Source organism: Phyllobates terribilis, unplaced genomic scaffold (genome assembly GCF_046119375.1).
Source record: "Phyllobates terribilis strain yellow unplaced genomic scaffold, ASM4611937v1 Scaffold_3__8_contigs__length_932513732, whole genome shotgun sequence".
Lineage (NCBI taxonomy): Eukaryota > Metazoa > Chordata > Amphibia > Anura > Dendrobatidae > Phyllobates > Phyllobates terribilis.
This window is the reverse complement of record NW_027362763.1, coordinates 648,814,328-648,832,214: the sequence shown is the minus strand read 5'-3', so window position 1 is coordinate 648,832,214 and position 17,887 is coordinate 648,814,328. Positions and strand designations below refer to the sequence as shown.

Genomic DNA, 17,887 nt, shown 5'->3' with positions numbered 1-17,887 from the left:
CGGCCCTGTGTAGTCACAGATCTCCTGTATCTCTGCCCTCCAGTCCATACTGTTATATACACTTTCCCCAGGCTGAGCCCTCTGACCGCTGTGTGATATACGGCCCTGTGTAGTCACAGATCTCCTGTATCTCTGCCCTCCAGTCCATACTGTTATATACACTTTCCCCAGGCTGATCCATCTGACCGCTGTGTGATATACGGCCCTGTGTAGTCACAGATCTCCTGTATCTCTGCCCTCCAGTCCATACTGTTATATACACATTCCCCAGGCTGAGCCCTCTGACCGCTGTGTGATATACGGCCCTGTGTAGTCACAGATCTCCAGTCCATACTGTTATATACACTTTCCCCAGGCTGATCCCTCTGACCGCTGTGTGATATACGGCCCTGTGTAGTCACAGATCTCCTGTATCTCTGCCCTCCAGTCCATACTGTTATATACACTTTCCCCAGGCTGAGCTCTCTGACCGCTTGGATTTTGGATGCCCCACCTTTTTAGCCTCTTCCCCCTGATGGGACCCCCAGTTTGGAGTGGGTTGCCTCCCCAAGGAACAGTCGACTCCCTGATACCTTTCGACTAGTCCGACCAAATCTTTGGCATTCTGGGGATCTCCCTATGCAACCCAAGTCTGCATCGGGCTCGGAAGGGAGTGCATGAACCGGTCCATTACCACTCGCTCTACCCTCTGCGCTGGGGTAAGGGGCTCCGGCTGCAACCACTTTTGGACGAGGTGCAGCAGATCAAACATTCTGCAGTGAGAGGGATTGCTACACTGATATGGACCCGTTGTGCCCTGACAGACATCATCACCCCCAAGTGCGCCAAAATTTCTGCTTTCAATTTCGCATATTCTTTGGCCTCCTGTAAGTCTAGATCATAGTAGACATTTTGTAGCTCCCCTGTTAAATATGGCGCCAGGACTTCCATCCACTGCTCTGGCGGAGTTTCTCCCCATCAGCGACACTTTCATACACGGTTAAAAAGGCCTCTACGTGTCCCCTGAGATCATTTTCTGCAACGCTCTCCTCACCGCCTTCTGGATAGAAAAATCATCAGCCGATCTTTGAGTCAGCGCTGCCGCCGTGCCACGAACCGCCTTTGTGAGAAATTCAGTCTGCAGCTGTTGTCAGTTCTGCTGCTACTGCTGAATTTGTTGCTGTGCTGGTGCTGCTGCTAGATCTGTTGGCATAAGCAGATTAGTTGTCTCCTGTTGTGCCAGCTGTTGCTGCTGGAGCTGTTGCTGCTGGGCTTGCACCAGGTGTTTTATCAGGTCCTCCATGCTGTCTGACATTGCTCCCTGGCTTATGACCGCCCTCACCCATGACATGTAGTATTTCTGTAGCAGTCACACATGTTCCTGCCCGCACTTCTAACACCAAATGTAACAATGCTACTCACTTGGGAATGATATTGGCTATAACAGGAACCGTTTCTATTAAAATTCCGGTTGGTTTATTTCACTCGTCATAAACCACATCACAGGAACCCCTAACACAGCCCTTGTCTGGCACAAAATACAGCATGAAGCAAAAAGTCCATACAATAGTGCCGGTTAGCCCATCTGGCTCAGAGTCCAGCTTAGTCTTAAGCAAAGGACTCAATCCAGGAGGTCTGCACACCTTCATACACAGAACAATGTGTGAGACAAACAGGTCTCATTTTACAAAGTGAGCCACAACCAAGGGTGGGGATATGGTCGATAGCCATCTCTCCCAACTCTTCAGCCCCTCATAATCAACCTGTCATAGTCGATTAACCCCTATGTGTAGTAAAATATTACTCCAGGTTTATCCACTATGTGTCTAACAGTCACCTTAGAATATACAGAGTTCGTGTAGTCACTGGTATATAGATACACGGTGGATGTGTAGTCACTGGTATATAGATATACGGTGGATGTGTAGTCACTGGTATATAGATATACGGGTGTCGTGTAGTCACTGGTATATAGATATACGGGTGTTGTGTAGCCACTGGTATATAGATATAAGAGTGTCGTGTAGCCACTGGTATATAGATATACGAGTGTCGTGTAGCCACTGGTATATAGATATACGAGTGTCGTGTAGCCACTGGTATATAGATATACGGGGGATGTGTAGTCACTGGTATATAGATATACGGTGGATGTGTAGCCACTGGTATATAGATATACGGGTGTCGTGTAGTCACTGGTATATAGATATACGGGTGTCGTGTAGTCACTGGTATATAGATATACGGGTGTCGTGTAGTCACTGGTATATAGATATACGGGTGTCGTGTAGTCACTGGTATATAGATATACGGTGGATGTGTAGTCACTGGTATATAGATATACGGGGGATGTGTAGCCACTGGTATATAGATATTCGGGTGTCGTGTAGTCACTGGTATATAGATATACGGGTGTTGTGTAGTCAATGGTATATAGATATACGGGGGATGTGTAGTCACTGGTATATAGATATACGGTGGATGTGTAGTCACTGGTTTATCAATATACGGGTGTCGTGTAGTCAATGGTATATAGATATACGGGTGTCGTGTAGTCACTGATATATAGATATACGGGTGTCGTGTAGTCACTGGTATATAGATATACGGTGGATGTGTACTCACTGGTATATAGATATACGGGTGTCGTGTAGTCACTGGTATATAGATGTACGGGGGATGTGTAGTCACTGGTATATAGATATATGGGTGTCGTGTAGTCACTGATATATAGATATACGGTGGATGTGTAGTCACTGGTATATAGATATACGGGTATCGTGTAGTCACTGATATATAGATATACGGGTGTCGTGTAGTCACTGATATATAGATATACGGGTGTCGTGTAGTCACTGGTATATAGATGTACAGGGGATGTGTAGTCACTGGTATATAGATATATGGGTGTCGTGTAGTCACTGATATATAGATATACGGTGGATGTGTAGTCACTGGTATATAGATATACGGGTATCGTGTAGTCACTGATATATAGATATACGGGTGTCGTGTAGTCACTGATATATAGATATACGGGTGTCGTGTAGTCACTGATATATAGATATACGGTGGATGTGTAGTCACTGGTATATAGATATACGGGTGTCGTGTAGTCACTGATATATAGATATACGGGTGTCGTGTAGTCACTGGTATATAGATATACGGGTGTCGTGTAGCCACTGGTATATAGATATATGGGTGTCGTGTAGTCACTGGTTTATCAATATACGGGTGTTGTGTAGTCACTGGTATATATATATACGGGGGATGTGTAGTCAATGGTATATAGATATACGGGTGTCGTGTAGCCACTGGTATATAGATATATGGGTGTCGTGTAGTCACTGGTATATAGATATGAGTGTTGTGTAGTCAATGATATATAGATATACGGGGGATGTGTAGTCAATGGTATATAGATATACGGGTGTCGTGTAGCCACTGGTATATAGATATACGGGTGTCGTGTAGTCACTGGTATATAGATATGAGTGTTGTGTAGTCAATGATATATAGATATACGGTGAATGTGTAGTCAATGGTATATAGATATACGGTGGATGTGTAGTCACTGGTATATAGATATACGGGTGTCGTGTAGCCTCTGGTATATAGATATAAGAGTGTCGTGTAGTCACTGGTATATAGATATACGGTGGATGTGTAGCCACTGGTATATAGATATAAGAGTGTCGTGTAGTCACTGTTATATAGATATACGGGTGTCGTGTAGTCACTGGTATATAGATATACGGGTGTCGTGTAGTCACTGGTATATAGATATATGGGTGTTGTGTAGTCAATGGTATATAGATATACGGGGGATGTGTAGTCACTGGTATATAGATATACGGGTGTCGTGTAGTCACTGGTATATAGATATACGGGTGTTGTGTAGCCACTGGTATATAGATATAAGAGTGTTGTGTAGCCACTGGTATATAGATATACGGGTGTCGTGTAGTCACTGGTATATAGATATAAGAGTGTCGTGTAGCCACTGGTATATAGATATAAGAGTGTCGTGTAGCCATTGGTATATAGATATACGGGTGTCGTGTAGTCACTGGTATATAGATATAAGAGTGTCGTGTAGCCACTGGTATATAGATATACGGGTGTCGTGTAGTCACTGGTATATAGATGTACAGGGGATGTGTAGTCACTGGTATATAGATATACGGGTGTCGTGTAGCCACTGGTATATAGATATACGGTGGATGTGTAGTCAATGGTATATAGATATACGGGTGTTGTGTAGCCACTGATATATAGATATAAGAGTGTCGTGTAGTCACTGGTATATAGATATACGGGTGTTGTGTAGTCAATGGTATATAGATATACGGGGAATGTGTAGTCACTGGTATATAGATATACGGGGGATGTGTAGTCAATGGTATATAGATATACGGGTGTCGTGTAGGCTCTGGTATATAGATATACGGGTGTCGTGTAGTCAATGGTATATAGATATACGGGTGTCGTGTAGCCACTGGTATATAGATATACGGGTGTCGTGTAGCAACTGGTATATAGATATACGGGTGTCGTGTAGTCAATGGTATATAGATATACGGGTGTCGTGTAGTCACTGGAATATAGATATACGGGTGTCATGTAGTCACTGGTATATAGATATACGGGTGTCGTGTAGTCACTGGTATATAGATATGAGAGTGTCGTGTAGCCACTGGTATATAGATATACGGGTGTCGTGTAGCCACTGGTATATAGATATACAGGTGTCGTGTAGTCACTGGTATATAGATATACGGGTGTCGTGTAGCCACTGGTATATAGATATAAGAGTGTCGTGTAGTCACTGGTATATAGATATACGGGTGTCGTGTAGTCACTGGTATATAGATATACGGGTGTCGTGTAGTCACTGGTATATAGATATATGGGTGTTGTGTAGTCAATGGTATATAGATATACGGGGGATGTGTAGTCACTGGTATATAGATATACGGGTGTCGTGTAGTCACTGGTATATAGATATACGGGTGTTGTGTAGCCACTGGTATATAGATATAAGAGTGTCGTGTAGCCACTGGTATATAGATATACGGGTGTCGTGTAGTCACTGGTATATAGATATAAGAGTGTCGTGTAGCCACTGGTATATAGATATAAGAGTGTCGTGTAGCCATTGGTATATAGATATACGGGTGTCGTGTAGTCACTGGTATATAGATATAAGAGTGTCGTGTAGCCACTGGTATATAGATATACGGGTGTCGTGTAGTCACTGGTATATAGATATAAGAGTGTCGTGTAGCCACTGGTATATAGATATACGGGTGTCGTGTAGTCACTGGTATATAGATGTACGGGGGAATTGTAGTCACTGGTAGATAGATATACGGGTGTCGTGTAGCCACTGGTATATAGATATAAGAGTGTCGTGTAGTCACTGGTATATAGATATACGGGTGTCGTGTAGTCACTGGTATATAGATATACGGGTGTCGTGTAGTCACTGGTATATAGATATAAGAGTGTCGTGTAGCCACTGGTATATAGATATACGGGTGTCGTGTAGTCACTGGTATATAGATATAAGAGTGTTGTGTAGCCACTGGTATATAGATATACGGGTGTCGTGTAGTCACTGGTATATAGATGTACGGGGGAATTGTAGTCACTGGTAGATAGATATACGGGTGTCGTGTAGCCACTGGTATATAGATATAAGAGTGTCGTGTAGTCACTGGTATATAGATATACGGGTGTCGTGTAGTCACTGATATATAGATATACGGTGGATGTGTAGTCAATGGTATATAGATATACGGGTGTTGTGTAGCCACTGATTTATAGATATAAGAGTGTCGTGTAGTCACTGGTATATAGATATACGGGTGTTGTGTAGTCAATGGTATATAGATATACGGGGGATGTGCAGTCACTGGTATATAGATATACGGGGAATGTGTAGTCGCTGGTATATAGATATACGGGTGTCGTGTAGTCACTGGTATATAGATATACGGGTGTTGTGTAGCCACTGGTATATAGATATAAGAGTGTCGTGTAGCCACTGGTATATAGATATACGGGTGTCGCTTAGTCACTGGTATATAGATATACGGGGGATGTGTAGTCACTGGTATATAGATATACCGGGGATGTGTAGTCACTGGTATATAGATATAAGAGTGTCGTGTAGCCACTGGTATATAGATATAAGAGTGTCGTGTAGTCACTGGTATATAGATATACGGGTGTCGTGTAGTCACTGGTATATAGATATACCGGGGATGTGTAGTCACTGGTATATAGATATAAGAGTGTCATGTAGTCACTGGTATATAGATATAAGAGTGTCGTGTAGTCACTGATATATAGATATACGGGGGATGTGTAGCCACTGGTATATAGATATACGGGTGTCGTGTAGTCACTGGTATATAGATATACGGTGGATGTGTAGTCACTGGTATATAGATATACGGGTGTCGTGTAGTCACTGGTATATAGATATACGGTGGATGTGTAGCCACTGGTATATAGATATACGGGTGTCGTGTAGTCACTGGTATATAGATATACGGTGGATGTGTAGTCACTGGTATATAGATATACGTGTGTCGTGTAGTCACTGGTATATAGATATACGGTGGATGTGTAGTCACTGGTATATAGATATACGGGTGTCGTGTAGTCACTGGTATATAGATATACGGGGGATGTGTAGCCACTGGTATATAGATATACGGGTGTCGTGTAGTCACTGGTATATAGATATACGGTGGATGTGTAGTCACTGGTATATAGATATACGGGTGTCGTGTAGTCACTGGTATATAGATATACGGGGGATGTGTAGTCACTGGTATATAAATATACGGGTGTCGTGTAGTCACTGGTATATAGATATACGGGGGATGTGTAGTCACTGGTATATAGATATACGGGGGATGTGTAGTCACTGGTATATAGATATACGGGGGATGTGTAGTCACTGGTATATAGATATACGGGGGATGTGTAGTCACTGGTATATAGATATACGGGTGTCGTGTAGTCACTGGTATATAGATATACGGGGGATGTGTAGCCACTGGTATATAGATATACGGGTGTCGTGTAGTCACTGGTATATAGATATACGGTGGATGTGTAGTCACTGGTATATAGATATACGGGTGTCGTGTAGTCACTGGTATATAGATATACGGGGGATGTGTAGTCACTGGAATATAGATATACGGGTGTCGTGTAGTCACTGGTATATAGATATACGGGGGATGTGTAGTCACTGGTATATAGATATACGGGGGATGTGTAGTCACTGGTATATAGATATACGGGGGATGTGTAGTCATGGGTATATAGATATACGGGGGATGTGTAGTCACTGGTATATAGATATACGGGTGTTGTGTAGTCACTGGTATATAGATATACGGGGGATGTGTAGTCACTGGTATATAGATATACGGGGGATGTGTAGTCACTGGTATATAGATATACAGGGAACGAGTATGCAGACACTGTCTGTCTCCCACAGATGAATACCGTACAATGTATCCCCTGGAGAGATGTCCGTCTCCTCACTATTCCCAGGACCGCCTAGAGGAAAGTGTCCCGGAGAATCATCAGGTAGGTGGCGTTATCGTCTCGTTCACATGTCTCCATCAATCACTGATTCGTGGCTATTTTCATACTTTTCTTGTATTTTAGGGAGAAGATATGATTGACTTTAAGCTTGAGATTGTAGATGAAGAAGAGGAGATGGATTTCATGGCCGAGCCGCAGTGTAAGGAGGGGAGATGCTCATGTCTGTTAGAGGGTCACCTAGATTCTTCTCCCATCTTTCCATGTAACAGGCTCTTGTCTCGCTGTTTCCTTCAGATGGACTCGGTGTAGGAGATCCCTTGGAGGGATGTCCGGCTCCTCTGTGTTTCCTGGACTGTCAGGAGAGGCATCAGGTAGGAGAAGCTGAGCATGCACCACATCTATATGGGGCCGCGCTCATAGCTGGGCTAAGATATATTAGGGGGTTTCTTTGTTCTTGTTGCTGCAATATTGTACTGAATTGTTATATATATGTGTGTATAGGTTAGAGATATGCGTTATATTAAAGTAAAAGATGAAGAAGAGCGGATTATAGGTCATCAGCCGTGTATGATTGACATGAAGGAGGAGATTCCAGGAGACGATATTACAGGTGCGTAGCAATGACTATGCAATAATGTCAAAGGTGTTTAATAACGACTATACAGTGATATCACAGCTGTGTAATAATGAATATATACAATGATATCACAGGGGTGTAATAATGATTATATACAGTGATATCACAGGGGTGTAATAATGACTATACAGTGATATTACAGGGGTGTAATAATGACTATATACAGTGATATCACAGGGGTGTAATAATGACTATACAGTGATATCACAGGGGTGTAATAATGACTATATACAGTGATATCACAGGGGTGTAATAATGACTATACAGTGATATCACAGGGGTGTAATAATGACTATATACAGTGATATCACAGGTGTGTAATAATGAATATATACAGTGATATCACAGGTGTGTAATAATGAATATATACAGTGATATCACAGGGGTGTAATAATGAATATATACAGTGATATCACAGGGGTGTAATAATGAATATATACAGTGATATCACAGCTGTGTAATAATGACTATATACAGTGATATCACAGCTGTGTAATAATGAATATATACAGTGATATCACAGCTGTGTAATAATGACTATATACAATGATATCACAGGGGTGTAATAATGATTATATACAGTGATATCAGAGGGGTGTAATAATGACTATACAGTGATATCACAGGGGTGTAATAATGACTATATACAGTGATATCACAGGGGTGTAATAATGACTATACAGTGATATCACAGGGGTGTAATAATGACTATATACAGTGATATCACAGGGGTGTAATAATGACTATACAGTGATATCACAGGGGTGTAATAATGACTATATACAGTGATATCACAGGGGTGTAATAATGACTATACAGTGATATCACAGGGGTGTAATAATGACTATATACAGTGATATCACAGGGGTGTAATAATGACTATACAGTGATATCACAGGGGTGTAATAATGACTATATACAGTGATATCACAGGGGTGTAATAATGAATATATACAGTGATATCACAGGGGTGTAATAATGACTATATACAGTGATATCACAGGTGTGTAATAATGAATATATACAGTGATATCACAGGTGTGTAATAATGAATATATACAGTGATATCACAGGGGTGTAATAATGAATATATACAGTGATATCACAGGGGTGTAATAATGAATATATACAGTGATATCACAGCTGTGTAATAATGACTATATACAGTGATATCACAGCTGTGTAATAATGAATATATACAGTGATATCACAGCTGTGTAATAATGACTATATACAATGATATCACAGGGGTGTAATAATGATTATATACAGTGATATCAGAGGGGTGTAATAATGACTATACAGTGATATCACAGGGGTGTAATAATGACTATATACAGTGATATCACAGGGGTGTAATAATGACTATACAGTGATATCACAGGGGTGTAATAATGACTATACAGTGATATCACAGGGGTGTAATAATGACTATATACAGTGATATCACAGGGGTGTAATAATGACTATACAGTGATATCACAGGGGTGTAATAATGACTATATACAGTGATATCACAGGGGTGTAATAATGACTATACAGTGATATCACAGGGGTGTAATAATGACTATATACAGTGATATCACAGGGGTGTAATAATGAATATATACAGTGATATCACAGGGGTGTAATAATGACTATATACAGTGATATCACAGGTGTGTAATAATGAATATATACAGTGATATCACAGGTGTGTAATAATGAATATATACAGTGATATCACAGGGGTGTAATAATGACTATACAGTGATATCACAGGGGTGTAATAATGAATATATACAGTAATATCACAGCTGTGTAATAATGACTATATACAGTGATATCACAGCTGTGTAATAATGACTATATACAGTGATATCACAGGTGTGTAATAATGAATATATACAGTGATATCACAGGGGTGTAATAACGACTATATACAGTGATATCACAGGGGTGTAATAATGACTATATACAATGATATCACAGGGGTGTAATAATGATTATATACAGTGATATCACAGGGGTGTAATAATGACTATACAGTGATATCACAGGGGTGTAATAATTAATATATAAAGTGATATCACAGCTGTGTAATAATGAATATATACAGTGATATCACAGGTGTGTAATAATGACTATATGCAGTGATATCACAGGGGTGTAATAATGACTATACAGTGATATCACAGGTGTGTAATAATGAATATATACAGTGATATCACAGGGGTGTAATAATGAATATATACAGTGATATCACAGGTGTGTAATAATGACTATATGCAGTGATATCACAGGGGTGTAATAATGACTATACAGTGATATCACAGGTGTGTAATAATGAATATATACAGTGATATCACAGGTGTGTAATAATGATTATATACAGTGATATCACAGGGGTGTAATAATGACTATACAGTGATATCACAGGGGTGTAATAATGAATATATACAGTGATATCACAGCTGTGTAATAATGATTATATACAGTGATATCACAGGGGTGTAATAACAACTATATACAGTGATATCACAGGGGTGTAATAATGACTATACAGTGATATCACAGGGGTGTAATAATGAATATATACAGTGATATCACAGCTGTGTAATAATGATTATATACAGTGATATCACAGGGGTGTAATAATGAATATATACAGTGATATCACAGCTGTGTAATAATGATTATATACAGTGATATCACAGGGGTGTAATAACGACTATATACAGTGATATCACAGGGGTGTAATAATGACTATACAGTGATATCACAGGTGTGTAATAATGAATATATACAGTGATATCACAGGGGTGTAATAATGAATATATACAGTGATATCACAGGTGTGTAATAATGACTATATGCAGTGATATCACAGGGGTGTAATAATGACTATACAGTGCTATCACAGGTGTGTAATAATGAATATATACAGTGATATCACAGGTGTGTAATAATGACTATATACAGTGATATTACAGGTGTGTAATAATGACTATATACAGTGATATCACAGGTGTGTAATAATGACTATATACAGTGATATTACAGGTGTGTAATAATGACTATATGCAGTGATATCACAGGTGTGTAATAATGATTATATACAGTGATATCACAGGGGTGTAATAACGACTATATACAGTGATATCACAGGGGTGTAATAATGACTATACAGTGATATCACAGGTGTGTAATAATGAATATATACAGTGATATCACAGGGGTGTAATAATGACTATATGCAGTGATATCACAGGTGTGTAATAATGAATATATACAGTGATATCACAGGTGTGTAATAATGACTATATGCAGTGATATCACAGGGGTGTAATAATGACTATACAGTGATATCACAGGTGTGTAATAATGAATATATACAGTGATATCACAGGTGTGTAATAATGACTATATACAGTGATATTACAGGTGTGTAATAATGACTATATACAGTGATATCACAGGTGTGTAATAATGACTATATGCAGTGATATCACAGGTGTGTAATAATGACTATATGCAGTGATATCACAGGTGTGTAATAATGACTATATGCAGTGATATCACAGCTGTGTAATAATGACTATATGCAGTGATATCACAGGTGTGTAATAATGACTATATACAGTGATATCACAGCTGTGTAATAATGAATATATACAGTGATATCACAGGTGTGTAATAATGACTATATGCAGTGATATCACAGGTGTGTAATAATGACTATACAGTGATATCACAGGTGTGTAAAAATGAATATATACAGTGATATCACAGGTGTGTAATAATGACTATACAGTGATATCACAGGTGTGTAATAATGAATATATACAGTGATATCACAGGTGTGTAATAATGAATATATACAGTGATATTACAGGGGTGTAATAATGAATATATACAGTGATATTACAGGTGTGTAATAATGACTATACAGTGATATCACAGGTGTGTAATAATGAATATATACAGTGATATCACAGGTGTGTAATAATGAATATATACAGTGATATCACAGGGTGTAATAATGACTATACACAGTGATATCACAGGGGTGTAATAATGAATATATTCAGTGATATCACAGGTGTGTAATAATGACTATACAGTGATATCACAGGTGTGTAATAATGAATATATACAGTGATATCACAGGTGTGTAATAATGAATATATACAGTGATATTACAGGGGTGTAATAATGACTATACAGTGATATCACAGGTGTGTAATAATGACTATACAGTGATATCACAGGTGTGTAATAATGAATATATACAGTGATATCACAGGTGTGTAATAATGAATATATACAGTGATATCACAGGGTGGTAATAATGACTATACAGTGATATCACAGGTGTGTAATAATGACTATACAGTGATATCACAGGTGTGTAATAATGAATATACAGTGATATCACAGGTGTGTAATAATGAATATATACAGTGATATCACAGGTGTGTAATAATGAATATATACAGTGATATCACAGGGTGGTAATAATGACTATACAGTGATATCACAGGTGTGTAATAATGAATATATACAGTGATATCACAGGGTGGTAATAATGACTATACTGTGATATCACAGGTGTGTAATAATGAATATATACAGTGATATCACAGGGTTGTAATAATGACTATATGCAGTGATATCAAAGGGTTGTAATAATGACTATACTGTGATATCACAGGGTGGTAATAATGACTATACAGTGATATCACAGGTGTGTAATAATGAATATATACAGTGATATCACAGGGTTGTAATAATGACTATATGCAGTGATATCAAAGGGTTGTAATAATGACTATAAAGTGATACCACAGGGGTGTAATAATGACTATATGCAGTGATATCACAGGGGTATAATAATGACTATACAGGGATGTCACAGGGGTGTAATAATGACTATACACAGTGATATCACAGGGGTGTAATAATGACTATTAAGTGATACCACAGGGGTGCAATAATGACTATATACAATGATATCACAGGGGTATAATAATGACTATACAGGGATGTCACAGGGGTGTAATAATGACTATACACAGTGATATCACAGGGGTGTAATAATGACTATATACAATGATATCACAGGGGTGTAATAACGACTTTACAGGGTTGTCACAGGGGTGTAATAATGACTCTACACAGTGATATCACAGGGGTGCAATAATGACTATACACAGTGATATCACTGGTGTAATAACGACTATACTGGGATGTCAGAGGGGTGTAATAATGACTTGCACAGTGATATCACAGAGGTGTAATAATGACTATACACAGTTGTCAAGGAGATATTGAGACATATTGAACATATTATTTTTTGCTTCCTCTGAAGCCTCCCTCACCCCTCCCTTATCCATCTTTTGTCACGAGACAAGAGCTGACAGTCTACGCAGCTGTCTGTAAGCAAATAACAGTGCAAGAAGCTCAATAGCCTACTCTACTTAACATATGAATGCATTTCCTCTTAACACAGACCTGGGATAGATTGACACCTTCCAGCATAGGGGCAGAAATGGAAGGAAGGAGGAAATGGCTCGTTTAGTCTCAAAGAGAGTTTAACAAAAATTTCCAGACGCTTCGGAGCCGAAAACAAAATATGGAATAACTAAAGTTCCATACATCCGATAATGATGGGACCCATATTTTTAGTGACAGGGCCAGCTATGGAATGATAGGGATATTTTTCTGTCACTGAAAACCCCTCCGTAGAGCTATAATGCAAAAGTACCAGACTAGCAGATCAGAACTACGCCATGTGTGGTCACTAAAGAAAGGTAAAATCATAACAGAAAATATGGCGTTATTTGCAATCTTCTGCGATCAACGAGCGATAAGTTATTGCAGAAGTTAGCGTTTTTAATAAAAACATGAAGGGTGGAGCCCAGCACCTGTGATGTTGGCACAGGGGGGTGTGGGCAGATCTCTCCCTTCAGCATAAGATAGTCTACTGAGGCTGGAGTAGCACTCATTGCCACAGGGGTATAGATACTATAAGCAGCGGGTCACATTCGATATCATCTAAAGCAAATCGGGGAGCCCCTCCTCCACCTATATTGAATCGTTCAGCGATCGTATAGTAAGTCTCTTCCTTAATCCTTATTATTTTGTATAACTGCTTATGTATTGTATGTTTCCTTTGTGAAATCTTGTATATTTTTCTTAAACACTGCCTCCCTTTTTGTTCAAATATAAAATTTAATGCTTCTGTTTCTTTTGTCTTGTAATCGTTCCCTTCCCTGTAGCCATACGCTACCAGTACTCAGGTGTCCGGCCGGGCCTGTATTATATTTCAAACTCTGCCGGTGGTGGTAGCAAATAATACACTGCTCAAAAAAATAAAAGGAACACATAAACAACAGAATATAACTCCAAGTAAATGAAACTTCTGTGAAATCAAACTGTCCACTTAGGAAGCAACACTGATTGACAATCAATCTCACCTGCTGCTGTGCAAATGGAATAGACAATAGATGGAAATTATTGGCAATTATCAAGACCCCCTCAATAAAGGAGTGGTTCTGCAGGTGGGGACCACAGACCACATCTCAGTACCAATGCTTTCTGGCTGATGTTTTGGTCACTTTTGAATGTTGGTTGTGCTATCACACTCGTGGTAGCATGAGACAGACGCTACAACCCACAGAAGTTGCTCAGGTAATGCAGCTCATCCAGGATGGCAAATCAATGCGAGCTGTGGCAAGAAGGTTTGCTGTGTCTGTCAGAGTAGTGTCCAGAGGCTGGAGGCGCTACCAGGAGACAGGCCAGTACACCAGGAGACGTGGAGGGAGCCGTAGGAGGGCAACAACCCAGCAGCAGGACCGCTACCTCTGCCTTTGTGCAAGGAGGAACAGGAGCAGCACTGCCAGAGCCCTGTGAAATGACCTCCAGCATGCCAAAAATGTGCATGTGTCTGCACAAACAGTTAGAAACCGTCTCCATGAGGATGGTATGAGGGCCCGACGTCCACAGATGGGGGTTGTGCTCACAGCCCAACACCCATGCAGGATGCTTGGCATTTGCCACAGAACACCAGGATTGGCAAAGTGGCCACTGGTGACCTGTGCTCTTCACAGATGAAAGCAGGTTCACACTGAGCACATGTGACAGACGTGACAGAGTCTGGAGACGCCGTGGAGAGCGATCTGCTGCTTGCAACATCCTTCAGCATGACCGGTTTGGCAGTGGGTCAGTAATGGTTTGGGGTGGCATTTCTTTGGAAGGCCGCACAGTCCTCCATGTGCTCTCCAGAGGTAGCCTGACTGCCATTTGGTACCGAGATGAGACCCTCAGACCCCTTGGGAGACCATATGCTGGTGCGGTTGGCCCTGGGTTCCTCCTAATGTAGGACAATGCCAGACCTCATGTGGCTGGAGTGTGTCAGCAGTTCCTGCAAGATGAAGGCATTGAAGCTATGGACTGGCCCGCCCGTTCCCCAGACCTGAATCTGATTGAGCACATCTAGGACATTATATCTCGCTCCATCCACCAACGTCACGTTGCACCACAGACTGTCCAGGAGTCCAGGTCTGGGAGGATATCCCGCAGGAGACCATCTGCAACCTCATCAGGAGCATGCCCAGGCATTTTAGGGAGGTCATACAGGCATGTGGAGGCCACACACAATACTGAGCCTCATTTTGACTTGTTTTAAGGACATTACATCAAAGTTGGATCAGCCTGTAGTGGGTTTTTCCACTTTAATTTTGGGGGTGACTCCAAATCCAGGCCTCCATTTGTACATACATTTGATTACCATTGAAGATTTTTTTGTAATTTTGTTGTGAGCACATTTAACTTTGTACAGAACAAAGTATTCAATGAGAAGATTTCTTTCATTCAGATCTAGGATGTGTTATTTGAGTTTTCCCTTTATTTTTTTGAGCAGTGTATTAATAATTAGGCTATCATGAAGCTGAGAGTGACCGTACGGGGCGTCTACACATAATCCATGCTTTGGAATCCGGAGGTGTGACTCCATACTCTCACTGGTAGCTTGCCGATACCTAAGTAGTGAGTAGTCTGGATCGTGTGCTCTCGATTCCGGACAAAATCCGTGACACAGTGACGGCACGTTGAGATATTGCGTGATCTCCCCGGTGTCGTCGCTGTGGAATACCTGACAACAGTGATATCACAGGTGTGTAATAATGACTATACACAGTGACATCACAGCAGTGTAATAATGACTATACACAGTGATATCACAGGGGTGTAATAATGACTATACACAGTGATATCACAGGGGTGTAATAATGACTATACACAGTGATATCACAGGGGTGTAATAGTGACTACATATAATGATATCACAGGGGTGTAATGATTATTTACAGTGATATCACAGGTGTGTAATAATTACTATAAACAGCGATACCACACAGGTGTACTAATGACTATATACAATGATATCACAGGGGTGTAATAACGACTATACAGGAATGTCACAGGGGTGTAATAATGACTGTACCCAGTGATATCACAGGGGTGTAATAATGACTATACACAGTGATATCACAGGGGTGTACTAATGCCTATACAGTGATATCACAGGAGTGTAATATTGACTATATACAGCAATATCACAGGGTGTAATAATGAATACAGTTATATGGAAAAGTTTGGGCACCCCTATTAATCTTAAGCTTAATGTTTTATAAAAATTGGTGTTTTTGCAACAGCTATTTCAGTTTGATCTATGTAATAACTGTTGGACACAGTAATGTTTCTGCCTTGTAATGAGGTTTATTGTACTAACAGAAAATGTGCAATCTGCATTCAAACAAAATTTGACTGGTGCATAAGTATGGGCACCCCACTAGAAAAGTGACATTAATATTTAGTAGATCCTCCTTTTGCAAAAATATCAGCCTCTAGTCGCTTCCTGTAGCTTTTAATGAGTTCCTGGATCCTGGATGAAGGTATTTTTGACCATTCCTCTTTACAAAACAATTCCAGTACAGTTAAGTTTGATGGTCGCCGAGCATGGACAACCCTCTTCAAATGATCCCACAGATGTTCAATGATATTCAGGTCTGGGGACTGTGATGGCCATTCCAGAACATTGTAATTGTTCCTCTGCATGAATGCCTGAGTAGATTTGGAGCGGTGTTTTGGATCATTGTCTTGCTGAAAGATCCATCACCTGCGTAACTTTAACTTTATCACTGATTCTTGAACATTATTGTCAAGAATCTGCTGATACTGAGTGAAATCCATGCGTCCCTCAACTTTAGCAAGATTCCCGGTGCCGGCATTGGCCACATAGCCCCAAGGCATGATGGAACCTCCACCAAATTTTACTGTGGGTAGCAAGTGTTTTTCTTTAAATGCTGTGTTTTTTTGCCGCCATGCATAACGCCTTTTTGTATGACCAAACAACTCAATCTTGGTTTCATCAGTCCACAGGACCTTCTTCCAAAAAGAAATTGACTTCTCCAAAGGTGCTTTTGCATACTTAAGCCGACTCTGTTTATGGCGTGCTTGCAGAAACGGCTTCTTTCGCATCACTCTCCCATACAGCTTCTCCTTCTGCAAAGTGCGTTGTATAGTTGACCGATGCACAGTGACACCATCTGCAGCAAGTTGATGCTGCAGCTCTCTGGAGGTGGTGTGAGGATTGTCCTTGACTGATCTCACCATTCTTCTTCTCTGCCTTTCTGATGTTTTTCTTGGCCTGCC

The 17,887-nt window shown here is 40.2% G+C and overlaps 1 protein-coding gene across 1 annotated transcript in view; it reads left to right on the top strand.

Annotated features, from left to right (window-relative positions):
• The window catches only part of LOC141257278 (uncharacterized), a 149,730-nt gene that overhangs the window by 109,987 nt on the left and 21,856 nt on the right, over positions 1-17,887 (top strand). Inside the window, exons 5-8 of the mRNA XM_073671658.1 lie at positions 7,505-7,596; positions 7,678-7,753; positions 7,849-7,925; positions 8,056-8,164. Of these exons, the coding sequence (XP_073527759.1) occupies positions 7,505-7,596; positions 7,678-7,753; positions 7,849-7,925; positions 8,056-8,164 (354 nt within the window). The remainder of the gene's footprint in view (positions 1-7,504; positions 7,597-7,677; positions 7,754-7,848; positions 7,926-8,055; positions 8,165-17,887) is intronic.